This window comes from Puma concolor, chromosome E3 (genome assembly GCF_028749965.1).
Source record: "Puma concolor isolate L17-30 chromosome E3, mPumCon1.1.hap2, whole genome shotgun sequence".
Lineage (NCBI taxonomy): Eukaryota > Metazoa > Chordata > Mammalia > Carnivora > Felidae > Puma > Puma concolor.
Genome location: NC_141682.1, coordinates 23,595,362 through 23,612,697, shown reverse-complemented (window position 1 = coordinate 23,612,697; position 17,336 = coordinate 23,595,362). Strand labels below are relative to the sequence as shown.

General features: G+C 40.6%; 1 protein-coding gene across 3 annotated transcripts in view; it reads left to right on the top strand.

Annotated features, from left to right (window-relative positions):
- The window catches only part of PRKCB (protein kinase C beta), a 336,567-nt gene that overhangs the window by 212,748 nt on the left and 106,483 nt on the right, over positions 1–17,336 (top strand). For all 3 annotated transcript variants that reach the window (XM_086692704.1, XM_086692703.1, XM_086692705.1), the window contains one exon: positions 17,166–17,322. In XM_086692704.1, coding sequence (XP_086548830.1) covers positions 17,166–17,322 — 157 coding nt within the window. The remainder of the gene's footprint in view (positions 1–17,165; positions 17,323–17,336) is intronic.

Below are 17,336 nucleotides of genomic sequence, written 5' to 3'. Positions count from 1 at the left end.
GCTTCCCAGGTTTTGGGTTCCAAGGAGAACGCAGCAACAGAGCATGACAGTTGGAGGTCAGAAGTTAGGGAAAGCAGCTGACTGAATCTTGGAGCCTCCAAGCTGTATCCAGTGCTAGTTTATTAAGAATAATGTGCACAAGACTGGCCTTCCATTAAGCAATGAGTTCTTTCAGATTTAGAGTAACATTTTTTTTCCTAATTAAAAAAAGTAATTCATGTTCAGCTGAGACCATATATTTAACTTCTCCTTCATCCAAATTCCCACTGAATGACTAAGAGATTGAAAATGGGAAAAATTTATGAAGGCTGCAAACCAGAAGGAGAATGTCAGTCACATGCCAGGACCATTGAGGAATTTCTGTAGGATACAATTTGGATAATACTAGCTAATTTTGTCTTTTCTTTTCCAATGTCTAAGCCTCTTAATACTTTCCTATTATGTAATTGCATTGGTTGGTACTCCCAGAATGATGTTAAATTATAGTGATGGTGGGCATTCTTAATTTGATTGTGGTCTTTAAAAAAAATTTTTTTTTAATGTTTATTTATTTTTGAGAGAAACAGAGCATGAGGTGGGGGGATGGTGCAGAGAGAGAGGGAGACACAGAATCTGAAGCAGGCTCCAGGCTCTGAGCTGACATCATAGAGCCCGATGTGGGGCTCGAACTCACTGACCACAAGATCATGACCTGAGCCAAAGTCCGACACTTAACCGACTGAGCCACCCAGGCAATCCTTTGATTGTGGTCTTAATGGAAATGGAGATGCCTCTAGAGTTGTACCAGTAAGTGTGATGAAGGCCTTTGATGTATTTATTTTACCAAGAAAAGCAGTCATCTATTCCCATTTTTCTAAAGGTTAAAAAAAAAGAATGATTATTGAATTTTGTCACTTTCCTTTTGTAATTTTTTGGAGATATTTTCTCCCTTGACCTAGTTTTAGAGTGAATAATATTAATAGATTTTCTAAAACTATGAAGGATTAGTTTAGAAAGTATGTGTTCAGACTTGAGTTTTTGAAAGATTGCTTTGGTGTGGGGGTGTGGAGGAAGGGCTGGATGGAGCAAGACTGTAGGCAAGAAACCAACTAGGAGGATCTTAATTTCACCAGGAAAGAAAAAAAATGAGTGCCCAAACTACAACCAGATGACGACTGCTATTTACTAATCACTCATAACCTGCCAAGGACAATACCAGGCACTTTACAGGCTTCAAATTTAACCTGATAATTACAGTAATCCTGTGACACAGTTATTACTATTAAGATGGTTGCTGTATGGATAATAAGAAAGGCTCAGGTACATGAAGTGATAAAGAGGTAGAATGAACAGTACATAGTCATAGGTGAGGTTGCACCAGGAGGAGGAGACCAGGGAGATTTCCAGATTTCTCACTTCGACAGTTGGGTGGATGGTTGAGCACTCATCAAGAGTGACATTGAAAGAGGGGGAGCAGACATGGTGATGGGAGAGAACAGGGAGATAATGAATATTATTGGACCTTTTGAGTTGATGTGCTTATGGGACATCCAATACTAGATATACATTAGACAGTTGTGTATAATGTTCTATAGCTCAGTAAAGAGTTTTTAGGTATAGATATTAAAATCATGGGAGTAGAGCCTCATGGGAAAATATGGAAATTAAAAAACAAATGTCCAAATAACCCATGGTTCAAAGATAGAATCTCAAGGAAAATTAGAAAATATTTTGAACCAATGAAGAAAATGAAAATATAACACATCAAAATTTGCAGCATCCAGATAAAGAAGTGCTTGAAATGAAGCTTACATTGTGGAATTCTACCAAATATTTAAAGAAGAAATAACACTTATTCTTCTAGAAAATGGAGGAAGAGGAACTCTTCTTAATTTATTTTATGAGGCTAGCATTACCCTGGGACCCAAACCAGACAAAAACAGTACAAGAAAAATACAGAAAAATATTCCTTATGAACATAATTGCAAAAATATTCAACTAAATATTAAGAAATAAAATCTAGAAATATGTAAAAACAATAATATACCCCAACCAAGTGACTTTTATTCTGGGACTGCAAGGCTGTTTAAGTAATAAACAATCAATTAATGTAATCCATCATATTAATAATCTAAAGAAAGAAAAAACACACGAACATATCTATTGATGCTGAAAAACATTTGACAAAATTTAATATCCACTTAGATGAAAGTTCTTAGCATACTAGAAATAGAAGGGAACTTCCTTGACTTGATCAAGATCATCTGTAGAAAATCTACAACATACTTAATAGTGAAAGACCACATGCTTTCTGCATAAGCTATGGAACAAAACAAAAATGTCCCTTTTCACCACTCTATTCAAAATCATACTGGAAGATTTAACCAGTGCAATAAGACAATAAGAAATAAAAAATTATAAATACAGATTGGACGGGGAAATATAAAATTGGCTGTAAACACAGATAACGTGATTGTGTAGAAAATCCACACAGTCTACCAAAAAACCTTCTAGAAAGAATAAGTTTAAATAGGCTGCCAGATACAAGTCAACACACAAATGTCAATTTTCTTCCTTCCTTCCTTCTTTCTCTTTCTTTCTTTCTTTCTTTCTTTCTTTCTTTCTTTCTTTCTTTCTTTCTCTTTCTTTTTCTTTCTCTCTCCCTCTCTCTTTCTCTCTCTCCCTCCCTCTCTCCCTCCCTCCCTCCTTTCTTTCCTTTTTATTTATTTGTTTATTTATTTATTTATTTATTTTTAATTTACATTTAATTTACATGCCAAGTTAGTTAGCATATAGTGTAATAATGATTTCAGGAGTAGATTCCAGTGATTCATCTCCTATGTATAACATCCAATGCTCATCCCAACAAGTGTCTTCCTTAATGCCCCTTACCCATTTAGCCCATGCCCCCACCCACAGCCCCTCCAGCAACTCTGTCTGTTTTCTGTATTTAAGAGTCTCTTATGGGGGCGCCTGGGTGGCGCAGTTGGTTGAGCGTCCGACTTCAGCCAGGTCACGATCTCGCGGTCCGTGAGTTCGAGCCCCGCATCAGGCTCTGGGCTGATGGCTCAGAGCCTGGAGCCTGTTTCCGATTCTGTGTCTCCCTCTCTCTCTGCCCCTCCCCCGTTCATGCTCTGTCTCTCTCTGTCCCAAAAATAAATAAATGTTGAAAAAAAAATTAAAAAAAAAAAAAAGAGTCTCTTATGATTTGTCCCCCTCATTGTTTGTATATTATTTTTGCTTCCCTTTCCTTATGTTCATCTGTTTTGTGTCTTAAAGTCCTCGTATGAGTGAAGTCATATGATATTTGTCTTTCTCTGACTGGCTTATTTCGCTTAGCATAATACCCTCTAGTTCCATCCATGATGGCAAGATTTCATTTTTTTTTTTTTTTTTGATTTCCAAGTAATACTCCATTGTATATATATACCACATCTTCTTTATCCATTCATCCATCGATGGACATTTGGGCTCTTTCCATACTTTGGCTATTGTCGATAGCACTGCTATAAACATTGGGGTGCATGTGCCCCTTCAAAACAGCACACCTGTGTCCCTTGAGTAAATACCTAGTGGTGCAATTGCTGGGTCGTAGGGTAGTTATAGTTTTAAGTTTTTGAGGAAACTCCATACTGTTTTCCAGAGTGGCTGCACCAGTTTGCATCCCCACCAGCAGTGCAAAAAAAGATTCTCTCTCTCTGCATCCTTGCCTGAGTTGTTAATTTTAGCCATTTTGACAGGTGTGAGGTGGTATCTCATTGTGGTTTTGATTTGTATTTCCCTGATGATGTGTGATGTGGAGCATTTTTTCATGTGTCGGTTGGGCATCTGGATGTCTTCTTTGGAGAAGTGTCTATTCATGTCTTTTGCCCATTTCTTCACTGGATTATTTGTTTTTTGGGTGTTGAGTTTGGTAAGTTCTTTATAGATTTTGGGTACTAACTCTTTAGCTGATATGTCATTTGCAAATATCTTCTCCCATTCTGTCAGTTGCCTTTTAGTTTTGCTGTTTCCTTCAATGTGCTGAAGCTTTTTATCTTGATGAGGTCCTAATAGTTCATTTTTGCTTTTGTTTCCCTTGCCTCCAGAGATGTGTTGAGTAAGAAGTTGCTGTGGCTGAGGTCAAAGAGGTTTTTGCCTGCTTTCTCCTCGAGGATTTTGATGGCTTCCTGTCTTACATTTAGGTCTTTCATCCATTTTGAGTTTATTTTTGTGTATGGTGTAAGAAAGTGGTCCAGGCTCTTTCTTCTGCATGTCACTGTCCAGTCTTACCAACACCATTTGCTGAAGAGACTGTCTTTATTCCATTGGATATTCTTTCCTGCTGTGTCAAAGATTAGTTGTCCATCCATTTGTGGGTCCATTTCTGGGTTCTCTATTCTGTTCCACTGATATAAGTGTCTGTTTTTGTGCCAGTACCATACTGTTCTTAATGATTACAGCTTTGTAATACATCTTGAAGTCCGGGAGTGTGATGCCTCCAGCTTTGATTTTCTTTTTCAGGATTGTTTTGGCTATTCGGGGTCTTTTCTGGTTCCATACAAATTTTAGGATTGTTTGTTCTAGCTCTGTGAAGGATGCTGGTGTTATTTTGACAGGGATTGCATTGAATATGTAGATTGCTTTGGGTTGTATCAACATTTTAACAATATTTGTCCTTCCAATTGAGGAGCATGGAATATTTTTCTATTTTTCTGTGTCTTATTCAATTTCTTTCATAAGTTTTCTATTCTTTTTATTAATTTTATTTTTTAATTATTTTTTTATGTTTATTTTTGAGAGAGACAGAGACAGAGCATGAGTGGGGGTGGGGTCTTTCATCCATGTTGAGTTTATTTTGAGTTATTTTGAGAGAGGGAGACACATAATCTGAAGCAGGCTCCAGGCTCTGAACTGCCAGCACAGAGCCTGACAGGGGGCTCGAACTCATGAACTGTGAGATCATGACCTGAGCTGAAGTCAGACACTTAACTGACTGAGCCTCCCAGGAGCCCCTCTATTCTTTTTTTTTTTTTTTAATAAACACCTTTAAAAATTTTTTATGTTTATTTATTTTTGAGAGAGAAAGAGAGACAGAGAGACAGAGAGAGAATGCAAGTGGGGAAAGGGCAGAGAGAGAGAGACAGAGAATCTCAAGCAGGCTCTGCACTGACAGTGCAGGGGCTCAAACTCACAAACAGCAAAGATCATGACCAGAGCCAAAATCAAGAGCTGGGTGCTTAACAAACTGAGCCACTCATGTGCTCCAATTGTTAATCCATATATCAGTAGTAAACAATTAGAAACAAAACTGAAAAAAAAAATTTTATAGTAACTCCCCCAAAATTAAATATTTAGATATAAATCCAATAAAACATGTCTAGGATCTTTATTCTGAAAATTACAAAACACTGAAATAAAGAATATCTGTATAAATGAAAAGACATACCATGATCATGGATTGGAAGACTCAGCATAGTACAGATGTCAGTTCTTATAGATTGAACTATAGACTTTATTGTCTGTTTTATTTTTTTAATGTTTATTTATTTCTAAAAGAGAGAGAGAGAGAGAACAAATGGGGGAGGGGCAGAGAGAGAGGGAGACAGAATCTGAAGCAGGCTCCAGGCTCTGAGCTCTCAGTCAGAGCCCCACACAGGAGCTCACAAACTGTGAGATCGTGACTTGAACAGAAACCGAACACATAACCGAATGAGCCTCCCAGGCACCCCTATTGTCTGTTTTAAAATGAAAAATGAAATTGGAAGAATCACAGTACAGTCTTAAAACTTACTATATAGGGGCGCCTGGGTGGCGCAGTCGGTTAGGCGTCCGACTTCAGCCAGGTCACGATCTCGCGGTCCGTGAGTTTGAGCCCCGCGTCAGGCTCTGGGCTGATGGCTCGGAGCCTGGAGCCTGTTTCCGATTCTGTGTCTCCCTCTCTCTCTGCCCCTCCCCCGTTCATGCTCTGTCTCTCTCTGTCCCAAAAATAAATAAACGTTGAAAAAAAAAATTTAAAAAAAAAAAAAAACTTACTATATAAAGGTTCAGCATTTGAATATTGTGGTTTTGGCAAAAGGATAGATACGTAAATGACTGGAACAGAGTAGAGAGTCCATGTATACCCACACAAATATGGCCCATTGATTAAAAAAGAAGTTAAAAAAAAAACAAATGGAAAAAGAGTAGTCTTTTGACAAATGACGTTGGAATGATTGACCAGACATATGCAAACAAATGGACCTTGACCTTCACGTCATACCTTATATAAGAAGTAACTGAAAGTAGATCATAGATCTAAATGTAGAATGTAAAGATATGAAACTTTAGAAACACAGGAGAAAAATTTTATGACCTAGAGTTACACAAAGAATTCTACATGACACTGAAAACATGACTCAAGAAAAAAATTATAAAATGACTTCATTCAAATTGAAAAAAACCTTTTGCTCTGCAAAAGACACTGTTCTAGAATGAAAAGACAAGCTACAAGCTGGAAGAAAATATTTGCAAATCACATATCTGACAAAGGACTTGTATCCAGAGTAAAGAATTCTCAGACTCATAAGCTTGAAAACACCAGCCTCACTAAAAAACCAGTAGCACCTGGGTGGCTCAATTGGTTAAGTGTCCGACTTCGGCTCAGGTCATGATACCACAGTTCATAGTTCGAGCCTCGTATTGGGATCATTGCTGTCAGTGCAAGGCCCACTTCAGATCCTCTGCCCCCTCTCTTTCTGTCCCCCACCCTCATGTTTGCTCTCCCTCCCTCCCTGTCTCTCTCTCAAAACAAAAACAAAACAAAGACAAAAGACTTAAACAAATATACCATCAAAGATAATATAAGGATGGCAAATTCATTCTTGAGAAGATATTCAATACCATTGGAAATTAAGGAAATGAAAATTAAAGCCACAATGAGATACCATTACACGCCTATTAGAATGGCTAAAATAGTAATGACAATAAATACTGTGAATACAGTGTGCTGGTAGGGATACAGAGCAAGAGGAACTCTCTCAGTCATTGCCAGTGGCAATGTATATATATACCATATGGCTTAATGATGCCACTCTTAGGAGTTTACCCTTGAGAAATAAAACTTTATGTTCACACAAAAACCTATGAATATTTGTAGTGGTTTTATTCATAATCATCAAAAACTAGAGACCATTCAGATGTCCTTCATCAAATGTCCTTCGTCACATGAACGGATAACCAAATGGTGGTACCTCCGTACAGCACAATACTACTTACTCATCAATAAAAAGGAATTAACTACTCATACATACAACTTGGATGACTCTCAAAAGGCATTATGCTGCGTGAAGGAAGCCAGTCTCAAAAGGTTGCATACTATATGATTCCATTTATATACCTTTTTTTTAAATTTTATTTTTAGAGAGAAAGAGAGTCCAAGCAGGGGAGAGGAGGAGAGGGAAAGAGGGAGAGACTCTCAAACAGGCTCCACACTCAGCAAAGAGCCTGATGCAGGACTTGATTTCATGACCCTGGGATCATGACCTGATTTGAAATCAAGAGTCGGAAACTTAACTGACTGAGCCACCCAGGCGCCCATGTACCATTCTTGAAAAGATAAAACCATAGTGATGGGAAACAATCAGTAGTTGCCAGGCACTGAGAGTTGGTGGAGGTTGTGACCACAGACGGCAGCACAAGGGATTTTTTAGGGGTTGGCAGAACTATATCCTGGTTCGATGTTGGTTACATGAATCTATACATGTGTTAAAATTCACAGGACTATATATCAAAAGAAAAAGTCAGTTTTACTGAATGCCAGTTTAAAAACCTAAAAAAATACCATAGGCAGGAAGGAGGAAGGAGGAAGGGAGGGAAGAAGGGGGAGAGAGAGAGAGAGAAAGGGAGGGAGGGAGGGAGGGAGGGAGGGAGGGAGGGAGGGCAGGAGGGAATAAATCAATAGACTGAAATGAAAAAGGAGCTGGTCAAGAAGAAGGCATAAACAAGAAGGATATCATGATACCAGGTAATTTAAAACAATAAATTAAAATGCATAGAACAGTGAATGCAGGAATGCCTACTGCATAAAATATAATCAGTAATATGGAAACAAATTTTAAGGATCGCTCCCAGAGGGTGGAGGAAGGAGACAAAGAAATGAATACAATCATGAAAAAGTGATAGATGTAGAGGACAAACAATATTTATCCAGAGGTAAAAGGGTATCAGATGTTCCTGGAAAAAAGGCCAGGGCAAATGGAAAAGCACCTGTATTCAAAGTAGGGTTCAAGACAAATAATAAACTGTACACAAAGCATATTTTAATTGTGCAAGGTAACTTTAAGACTGAGAAGTGGTGATGAATCTCAGATAACATAGGGTCAAAATACATAAAGCAAAAACCAGTAGAAATGAACAAAGAAATGTACAGAAAAAAACACCTCTTGTTAGAGGGTTTTAAACATACTTTGCCAGGCTTTGACACATAAAACAGGTTAAAAAAATGTGGATATAGGTGACTTTAAATAATATTATTAGAGTCATTACTAATTATCTCTATCTTGAAGCCTGTACCCTCTAATGAGACAATCTTCTAGTATGCACAAGATTGGTGATATGTTAATTTTCAAGGGAAACCTCATTAAATCCTGCCCCCCCACCAATGCCCACAAATTACTCAGCCCACATTTCCATAATGGAACTAGAAATCCATGACACAAACATAGGGAACAGAAGATCATCAAGTGAATGAGAAGGAATGGGAATCTGATGAGAGCCTTAAAAATGAGAACTCCTGTGGGGCGCCTGGGTGGCTTCATTGGTTGAGCGCCCAACTTCAGCTCAGGTCATGATCTTACAGTTCATGAGTTCAAGCCCCACATTGGGTTCTATGCTGACAGCTCAGAGCCTGAAGCCTGCTTCAGATTCTGTGTCTCCCTCTCTCTGTCCCTCCCCCACTTGTGTTCTCTCTCTCACTCTTTCTCTCTCTCAAAAATAATTAAATAATTAAATAAACAAACAAACAAACAAACAAACATTTAAAAAATGGGAATTCCTAATGTTTCTGCAGAGAATGGGACAGACAGTTGATTCTGCAGAGAATAGGGACACCCCATAGGGCGGACAGGAAGTGTGGAGGACCAAGTTGTGGTTGGAGACGAGGAGTGTGTGTGTATGGTGGTACCAAGCCCCACGTAGGATGCTTTTTCCAGGAACACTCTCTACGCCATGTGTCACGGATGGTCCGAGGGATGCAGAGAGGATGCTGTTGCAAAGACTAGATGTGGTGAAGATGGGGAAGTCCCTGGCCAGAATGACTGGAAGGTTTCTATATGGGCAGGGTCAGGAAAGAAGTCATACCGTAGCAGTGCATACATGGAGCAGAGCAAAGGAAAGAGTTGAGGTATCAGAGGGTTCAACGAGATCGACAAAACATTCCACGTGAGGCTCCAGGTGGCTGGATCAGAATGGAGAGGCAAGTCATAACAGGAAGCTTCCAAGTAGATGTGTCACATCTGGTTTCAGATTACCTGTTGCTCTCTTAGTACCTCCTCCAGATTCATTTGCATGAACATTGCAGTGGAGGGATATTCTCCTAGGCCAGAGATATAATTTGATTATAATTTGATAGTTACATAATTTGATTTGAATTTTCCCCAAGGAGAAAGGGAAATCAACATTTGTTGAGCCTCTGTCGCGTACTCTACATTCTGCCCTAACACTACTGTCCTCCGAATTTACAGTCACCATCAAATCCATTGTCCGAGGTAGAGTTCACTTTGAGAGTAAAGGGACAACAGGTATACACTGAGACTGTCCTGGGCAAATTGGGATGAATGTTGCCCTAGCTAGTATCCAACAGCCCACTGAGTTGTCTGTGGTTTTACCAGCATTTTGGAGACACGGGAACCAAGGCTCAGAGAAGCCTTTTAACCAAGGTCACCCAGTTAATGAGAGTCATGGCAGAGGCAGGATTCAAACCTGGATGTGTCTGACTCCAAAGTCTGAGCATTGCTAACTTAGTTCCTGATTTCATCGGCAGTAATGCTCCACCCTGATCATCACTTGCCATGGCTTGACAGGCTCTCTTCTAGACAGACACTGTGACGGTCCCAGCTGGAAGTCTGTCTCAACACAGATAATAAGATGTGTGATAACTGTGCCCCTGCCAGCAGTGACAGGAAGCCAGCTGTTCCGGGAGCCCTTGGCCACAACACACTTGGGGTGACTTAGATGCTGCATGTGTGCTGCCCAAAGACCCCAGGTTTGCTTGCTTACCAGTTAGAACCCATCAGATGAGGCCACAGGGCATGGCCAGTTAAGATACCTATGGGAGGAGGATTCTGATGGATCCAGGGCTCACAAAAGCCACAGCCTCTAACCTTGGGGTTAGAGGAAGTAATAAGTGAACGGGAATCAAAGGGACACGGATCCAGGGGTAGACTTTAGAGCAAAGGCCAAAGAAGCTTGCAACTTGAGACAGTGTGGCAGGGAAATGGGGAGGGATTTGGGGTTAACCAAAGGCCCAGGTAAACCGTCAGCCACCAGGGGGTCACTGGAATAGGAGAGGGGTGGGGCGGGATAGCAAAAAATGGGCTCTGCATTTGTTTTGTTTTTGTTTTTGTTTTTTACCTGTTTTGTTTATCTGCTCCATTCCTCCTGGGGTGGGTGCTGAAGGGGTCCATCTGATCTCAGTGAGGTCATCCTGCGTCTGTGCATGGTTCACCAAAGGTTCTGTGATTCAAACCACGAGTTTGTGAGCCTCACTCTGCCGACCCAAATTGCTGTGTGGTCTTGGGGAACAAGGACGGGGTCTCTGAAGGCCAGAGCGGTGGGTTCTTGGAGGCCGGAAGTGCACAACCGAGTTGTGTGTTTTTTTTTTTTAATTTAGTTTAAAAAATGCTATTAATACCAAAATGCTTTCTCTTTGTGATAAATTCAGAATGTGACAGACAAGGCTGAAATCTGTTTTGCCCACAACCCCCAAACCAGGTTTTTTTCCCCTCTTCCTCACATATAATCATTACATTAAGTAAATTTTGGGTATATCCTTCCAGGTTCTTATCTAGATATTTAAATTCATACACGACTTTGTGGAAAATTTGTTATTGTTGTTGTTTGTCTTTTTTTTTATTTTATTTTTTATTTTTTAAAATTTACATCCAAATTAGTTGGCATAGAATGCAACAATGATTTCAGGAGTAGGTTCCTTAATGCCCCTTACCCATTTAGCCCATCCCCCCTCCCACAACCCCTTCAGTAACCCTCAGTTTGTTCTCCATATTTATGAGTCTCTTCTGTTTTGTCCCCCTCCCTGTTTTTATATTATTTTTGCTTCCATTCACGCGTGTTCATCTGTTTTGTGTCTTAAAGTCCTCATAGGAGTGAAGTCATATGATTTTTGTCTTTCTCTGACTGACTAATTTCACTTAGCATAATATCCTCCAGTTCCATCCACGTAGTTGCAAATGGCAAGATTTCATTCTTTTTGATTGCCAAGTCATACTCCATTTTATACACACACACACACACACACACACACACACACACACACACACACATCACATCTTCTTTATCCACTCATCCATCGATGGACACTTGGGCTCTTTCCATACTTTGGCTATTGTTGATCGTGCTGCTATAAACATGGGGGTGCATGTGTCCCTTCGAAACAGCACACCTGTATCCCGTGGATAAGTGCCTAGTAGTGCAATTGCTGGGTCGTGGTTGTTTTTTTTTTTTTTTTTTTAAGTTTTTATTTTAATTCCAGTCAGCTAACATACAGTGTAGTATTATTAGGTTCTGGCATATGATATAGTGACTCAACACTTCCATACATCACCTGGTGCTCATCAGAAAATGTATTTTATTGTACTTCTCCCTTGAAGATTTGGAGGGCCCTGTCTTTCAAATCCTTTTATTTTGCCATAATCTCAAAATGACAGAAAAGTTGTGAGACTAGTGCAAGGAACATCTGTATACTCTTTACCTGATTAGCCAGTCGTTTATATCTTGCCCCATTTGGTTTATCATTCTAGTAAATATTTTTTACCAATGTACATATTTTTTTCTGAACCATCTGAGAGTAAGTTGGAGTCATGGTTCCCTTGGCCCTAAATATCTGAGTGTGTATTTCCTAGGAACGAAAGCATCCTCTTACATGGGCATATGGTACTGTTATCCAAACCAGGAAATATAACATTGACCCAATGCTATTATGTAACTCGCAGCAGAGATCCACCTTTCCACAACTGAACCACTGGTGGGCGCAGACGTTTTTCTTAAAAAAAAAAAAACAAAGAAGCTTTACACTGTGATCATCTCTCTTCACCTTGCCATTTCGTTCAACGTGTTAACGCATATAGTTCATGTTATTAACCTGTGCACAGGATTTCACAGTATGACTGTGCTATGGATTATCTATGCTTCCCCTGTGGAGGGGCATTCAGTATTTCCTCCTCTGTGCTGTCATCATAGTGGCCAGTACTTTCAAGAACTGTTGTAAGGGCACACAGGGAGGACAAGTGAGGACTCATAATGTTGAAGGAAGTGCCTTTTAAAGGAGTTGATGAAGAGAAGCTCCTGCTTATCTCCCACAGTGTGAGATAGAGGCTTTAAAGCAGCACAATTATTCAGACTTTTCCAATAGAGAGTTGTATTTTGGGTGGGGGGAGGGTCAGGGGAAAGAGTAGGAAAGTTCTTGGTTGAAGAACAATTCTTAGGAAAATAGTTAACAGTAGTGCTGTTTTTTTTATGGACTCAGCACTGTCTTAGGTAGCTTCCACCAGAATGCAGAAGGCCTCCTTTGCTCTGAAGACCCTTTGATGGAAACAGCCAGACCTTCCCTCCCCACCCCCCACCCCCCGCCGACCTGATTCATGTCCAAGACGAGCAGTGTTCTCTGGATCAGGACACTTTTCTTCTGTACATTTAGCAAACTTCCACCAGGGGGGAAGGTTGCTATTTCTGCTTTGTGTGAAGCATTTTGTACCATCTGGGCTGGCTGGATATCAACAAAGATAGTAAAGAAACATTTATCAAGAAAAATCAAAGTCAGTCTCGCCAAGTGTGGTCTAGAGAGATTTGCTTCCTCAATACATTGTGGCTGGGAAACAGGACTCTACTTTGAAAAGCTTCAGGAGGGACAGGCCTCTGGCTGTTAGCCCGCAGCTACTGTCAACGGCTCATGATATGGTGGTTTTAGTAGTTAGGGCTCTTGAGATGTGAATGCCACAGCCCCAGAATCAGTTCCACTCCATTCTTTTCCACAGAGAGTTCTGACCTCTTCAGTAGAGGATCAACCCAAAAGGACGCAAGGGGAAGAAAGGATCTATAAGGTCTGGGGAAGAGGTACAGTCATATCACTATCACAGATGTTGGGTTCGGCAAAAGTAGATGCCCAAGGAGAGGTCATTCTTAAACTGTTAACTGTGAGATTGGCTCAAGAATACAGCACACACTTGTTCTGTAAAGAGCTGTGAAGTTGTAAACTTACAATAGAAGAACATTCTGGCGATGGTCCTTTGGTGTCAGTTCATGAAACAGAGAGTGAGGGACAGGGGTGTCCGCCTTGGAAGAGAGAAGAGAAGTGAGCTGTTCGCACTTGCGTATGTATTGCCAATCAACCAGACAGACAAGTTTCTGGTGCTTCATGGCGTCTCAGATCAGATTTTTATGCAGCTCCCTATGTGATAGATGCGGCATTACAAGATCCCAGCCTGGAAACTGGTGTATGCTATTTTCCCTGGAAGGCTCCATAAATGAGAAGAAGTAACAGTTGGAGATTATATTCGATGGGGAAAATGCATGGGGATCTGAAGAAATTATATCCTCTAGAAAAGCTTTACTTCCTGTGTGCTCTATGGACCACCCGCAGCAGCATCACCTGGGAACGTGTTAGAAAAACAAATGAGCAGCTCTCACTCCAGACTCACTGAATCAGAATCCATCTGTAGGAGTGGGTCTCGGGGATATGTGTCTCACAAGCCCTGTGGGTGACTCTTCTGCACACTAAGGTTTGAGCAGCGCTCTGGAGAGGTTCTCGTGGAAAGCTCAGATGCATCTTTCGCAAAGAAAAAACTCCAGAAGTGGTGCTGTTTGATATCAGTCCATTTGGAAATGGTTAAGTCTTCATAATAAAAATGGACAAATACAATAAGAGAAGACACTGAATATGAGGCATGATAACACTACAATAGCAGTACAATAGGTGGCATTTATTGACCATTCCTTGGGTGCCAGGTTTTTTGCTAAATGTGTATATTCTGCATCCGATTGAATGGTTCTGAAATGTAAATAGCTTCTAGGCAAGACCCTGACATACTGTAGCCTGTATCCACCACACTATGTGACCTGGCTACCGACTCGTTAGCAATCAGCTATACTTTGAATACGTTTGTTTTTCTATATTCCTTGGGGACAGGATCGACATCTGATGTTGTCCCTGTGTCCCCGTGTCCCCAGTGCCTAGCAGAATTCTTAATGCCTCGTGGGGACCTGCTTATCGACCTTCACTGAGTCGAAGTCAAAGAGGAAAAGTTCTTGCTTTGGGTGCAAGAATGAGGTACAACCTGCATGAGGATGAGATGGAGTGAGAATTCAGCCTGTGGATAAGTGGAAGCAAAGGCCATATGCTGGAGTGCAGAAATGCATCCGTGCAGAATAACTTACAGCTTGTGTCCTGGGGCCCTTTGTCACTCCCCCGGAAGTCCTCCCAGTCCCCTTTCCATCTCATTTATTCAGTCCTAACCCATTACTAGCGATATACTCTTAGACAAGTCAGATGTCATTACCTCCACTCACACCAGCAATGGTCTGCGGCTTGGTTGTAGGAAAATAAAGGAAAGATCTTTGAATTTAAGTAGTGCTGGGTTTTTTGTTTGTTTGTGTTTTTTGTTTCCAGATAAATAAAATGGAAAGAAAGAGGCACAAGCAAGCGAGTTTTGGGTGTTTCCAAGAGAGTGATTATAATGCACTATGAACTCTAGGCTGGGGGTGAATTAAGTAAAGGCAAGCGGAAATAGGGAGGAGAAACTAGGCTAAGTATATATTGGCTCAGGGGCACCTGGGTGGCTCAGCTGGTTGAGTGTCTGACTTGATTTCTGCTCAGTCCTGATCCCAGGGTTGTGGGATTGAACAACCTGAGAATGAACATTGCTGAGCATGGAGCTTGCTTAAGATTCTCTCTCTTCCACTGCTCTCTCTCTCTCTCTTAAAACAAATTAAAAATAATATTGGCTCAACAGACTGGTGGTATAAGACTTGTTGCAGTGGAGTACTAGGGTTAATGAAGTGGAAAAACAGGAAGGAGCATAGGATTGCAGGGTACATGAAACAGAGACTGGGAAAGTGGTGTAATTTCTGGGATGATAAACTTCAGGGAGGAGGTGACTGTAATAGGGTAGAAGCAAAGGTGATAAGGTGATAAGACTGTAATAGGGTAGAAGCAAAGGTGATGAGGGGGTGCTCTATCCCCTACTTTCCAATATTCTGTTTCTATTGTATTATTGCGCTTACAGAACACTTAGGAAAAAATGTCGAATAATAGCTGTGGTAATGAATGTCTGTCTCATTCCAGACTTTAATGGGGCTGCATTTATCATTAACTACGGAGCTATTATTGCAGATAGCCTTTATCACGTGAAGAAAATTTCCTGCTATCTCTAGCTAATTGCAGTGATCCTATGGTTTGCTCCTTTGACCTATACATATAATGAAAAAAATTTTAATAATAGATTTGTCTAAGATTGAACCATCTTTGCATTCCTGGTAGGAGTCATTCTATATTAGCCTTCTGTTACATTGCTTGATTCAATCTGCTAATATAATACTTTGGATTTTTCTATCATAAGTCAGATGGTTGGCACTGTATCCTTAAGATCTGCACAACTCTCATTTTCCTGTCTCCTTCTCTTGGCTACCTACATTACTGACTTTCAAATTGACTCCTAGCTAACCTCTTCCTGTTTCTGTAAGTTGATGTCTCACTCCACCTCGTCCTTCCTGTCGCTAGTTGCGTCTACACTACTGACCCTCTGATTCCTTTCTTCTTTAAGCTGGTCTTACAGCTTCCTTTACTCAGGGTGTTCTTCATTGAGGGTGAAGTCTACCTGTAATGCTGTGATATTTTTCCAGCCTTCTCTCTGGGCTGTCTGGGGATGACAGGTACACCTTGGTTTGGAGCGCAACTCTTTCTTTTTTAGCTTTTGCTTTTTGAATCCAGGTAAAATTCATGTAACATAAAATTAACCGTTAACCATTTTTTAAAAGTTTATTTATTTATTTTGAGAGAGAGAGAGAGAGAGCAAGTGAGCATGAGCAGGGGAGGGGCAGAGAGCGAAAAAGAGGGAGAGAGAGAATCCCAAGCAGGCTCTGCACCATCAGTGCAGAGCCTGATACAGGGCTCAATCTCGTGAACTATGAGACCGTGACCTGAGCTGAAATCAAGAGTCAGATGCTTAACTAACTGAGCCACCCGGGTGTCCATCATTAACCATTTTAAAGCGTATAGTTCAGTGGCATTTAGTACATTCACGGGACTGTATAACCATCACCTGTATCTAGTTTCAAGAAACTTTATCACTAGTAAAGGAAACCCCTCACCCATTAAATAGTCAATTCCCATTCCCCCTACCCACCAGCTCCTGGCAGACACTGGTCTGCTTTCTGTATCTGTGGATTTACCTGTTCTGGATTATTTCATATAAATGCAACCATACAACTTGTGACCTTTTAGGGCAGAGTACACAGATGTTCATAGCTTCACTACTCACAATAGCCAAAAAGTGGAAACAATCTAAATGTTCAACCAATGAATGGATAAACAAAATTTGATCTATCCGCACAAGGGGATGATCTTCAGCCATGAATTAAATACTGAAACATGTTACAACATGGATGAACCTTGAAAACATGCTCCATGAAAGAAGCCAATCTCTCTTGTTGGCTTTGTGGAAAGCAAGCTTAGAGAACGTACAACTAATCTCGGAGGCACAGTGGGTAGAGCAGTATGAAAGTCAGAAATCAGTTTGGAACCAATATGGAGCAGAGGCTGCATCTTACCAGTTTATCTCACTTTGTATGCTTCTTAGCTATTGATGTTGATAAGTTACACCTCCCAGTAAGTAAGTGTGATGCTAAGGACTCTTCCGGACGTTCTACAACCCTCACTGGTTGATGCAAAAACATTTTGGGGCTATTAATGCTGAAACTGCTTTTTCTGTTTCCAGTAAGAGATGCTAAAAACCTTGTACCTATGGACCCCAATGGCTTGTCAGACCCTTATGTGAAACTGAAACTGATTCCTGACCCCAAGAGCGAGAGCAAGCAGAAGACCAAAACCATCAAATGCTCCCTCAACCCCGAGTGGAATGAGACATTCAGATTGTGAGTTAAAATTA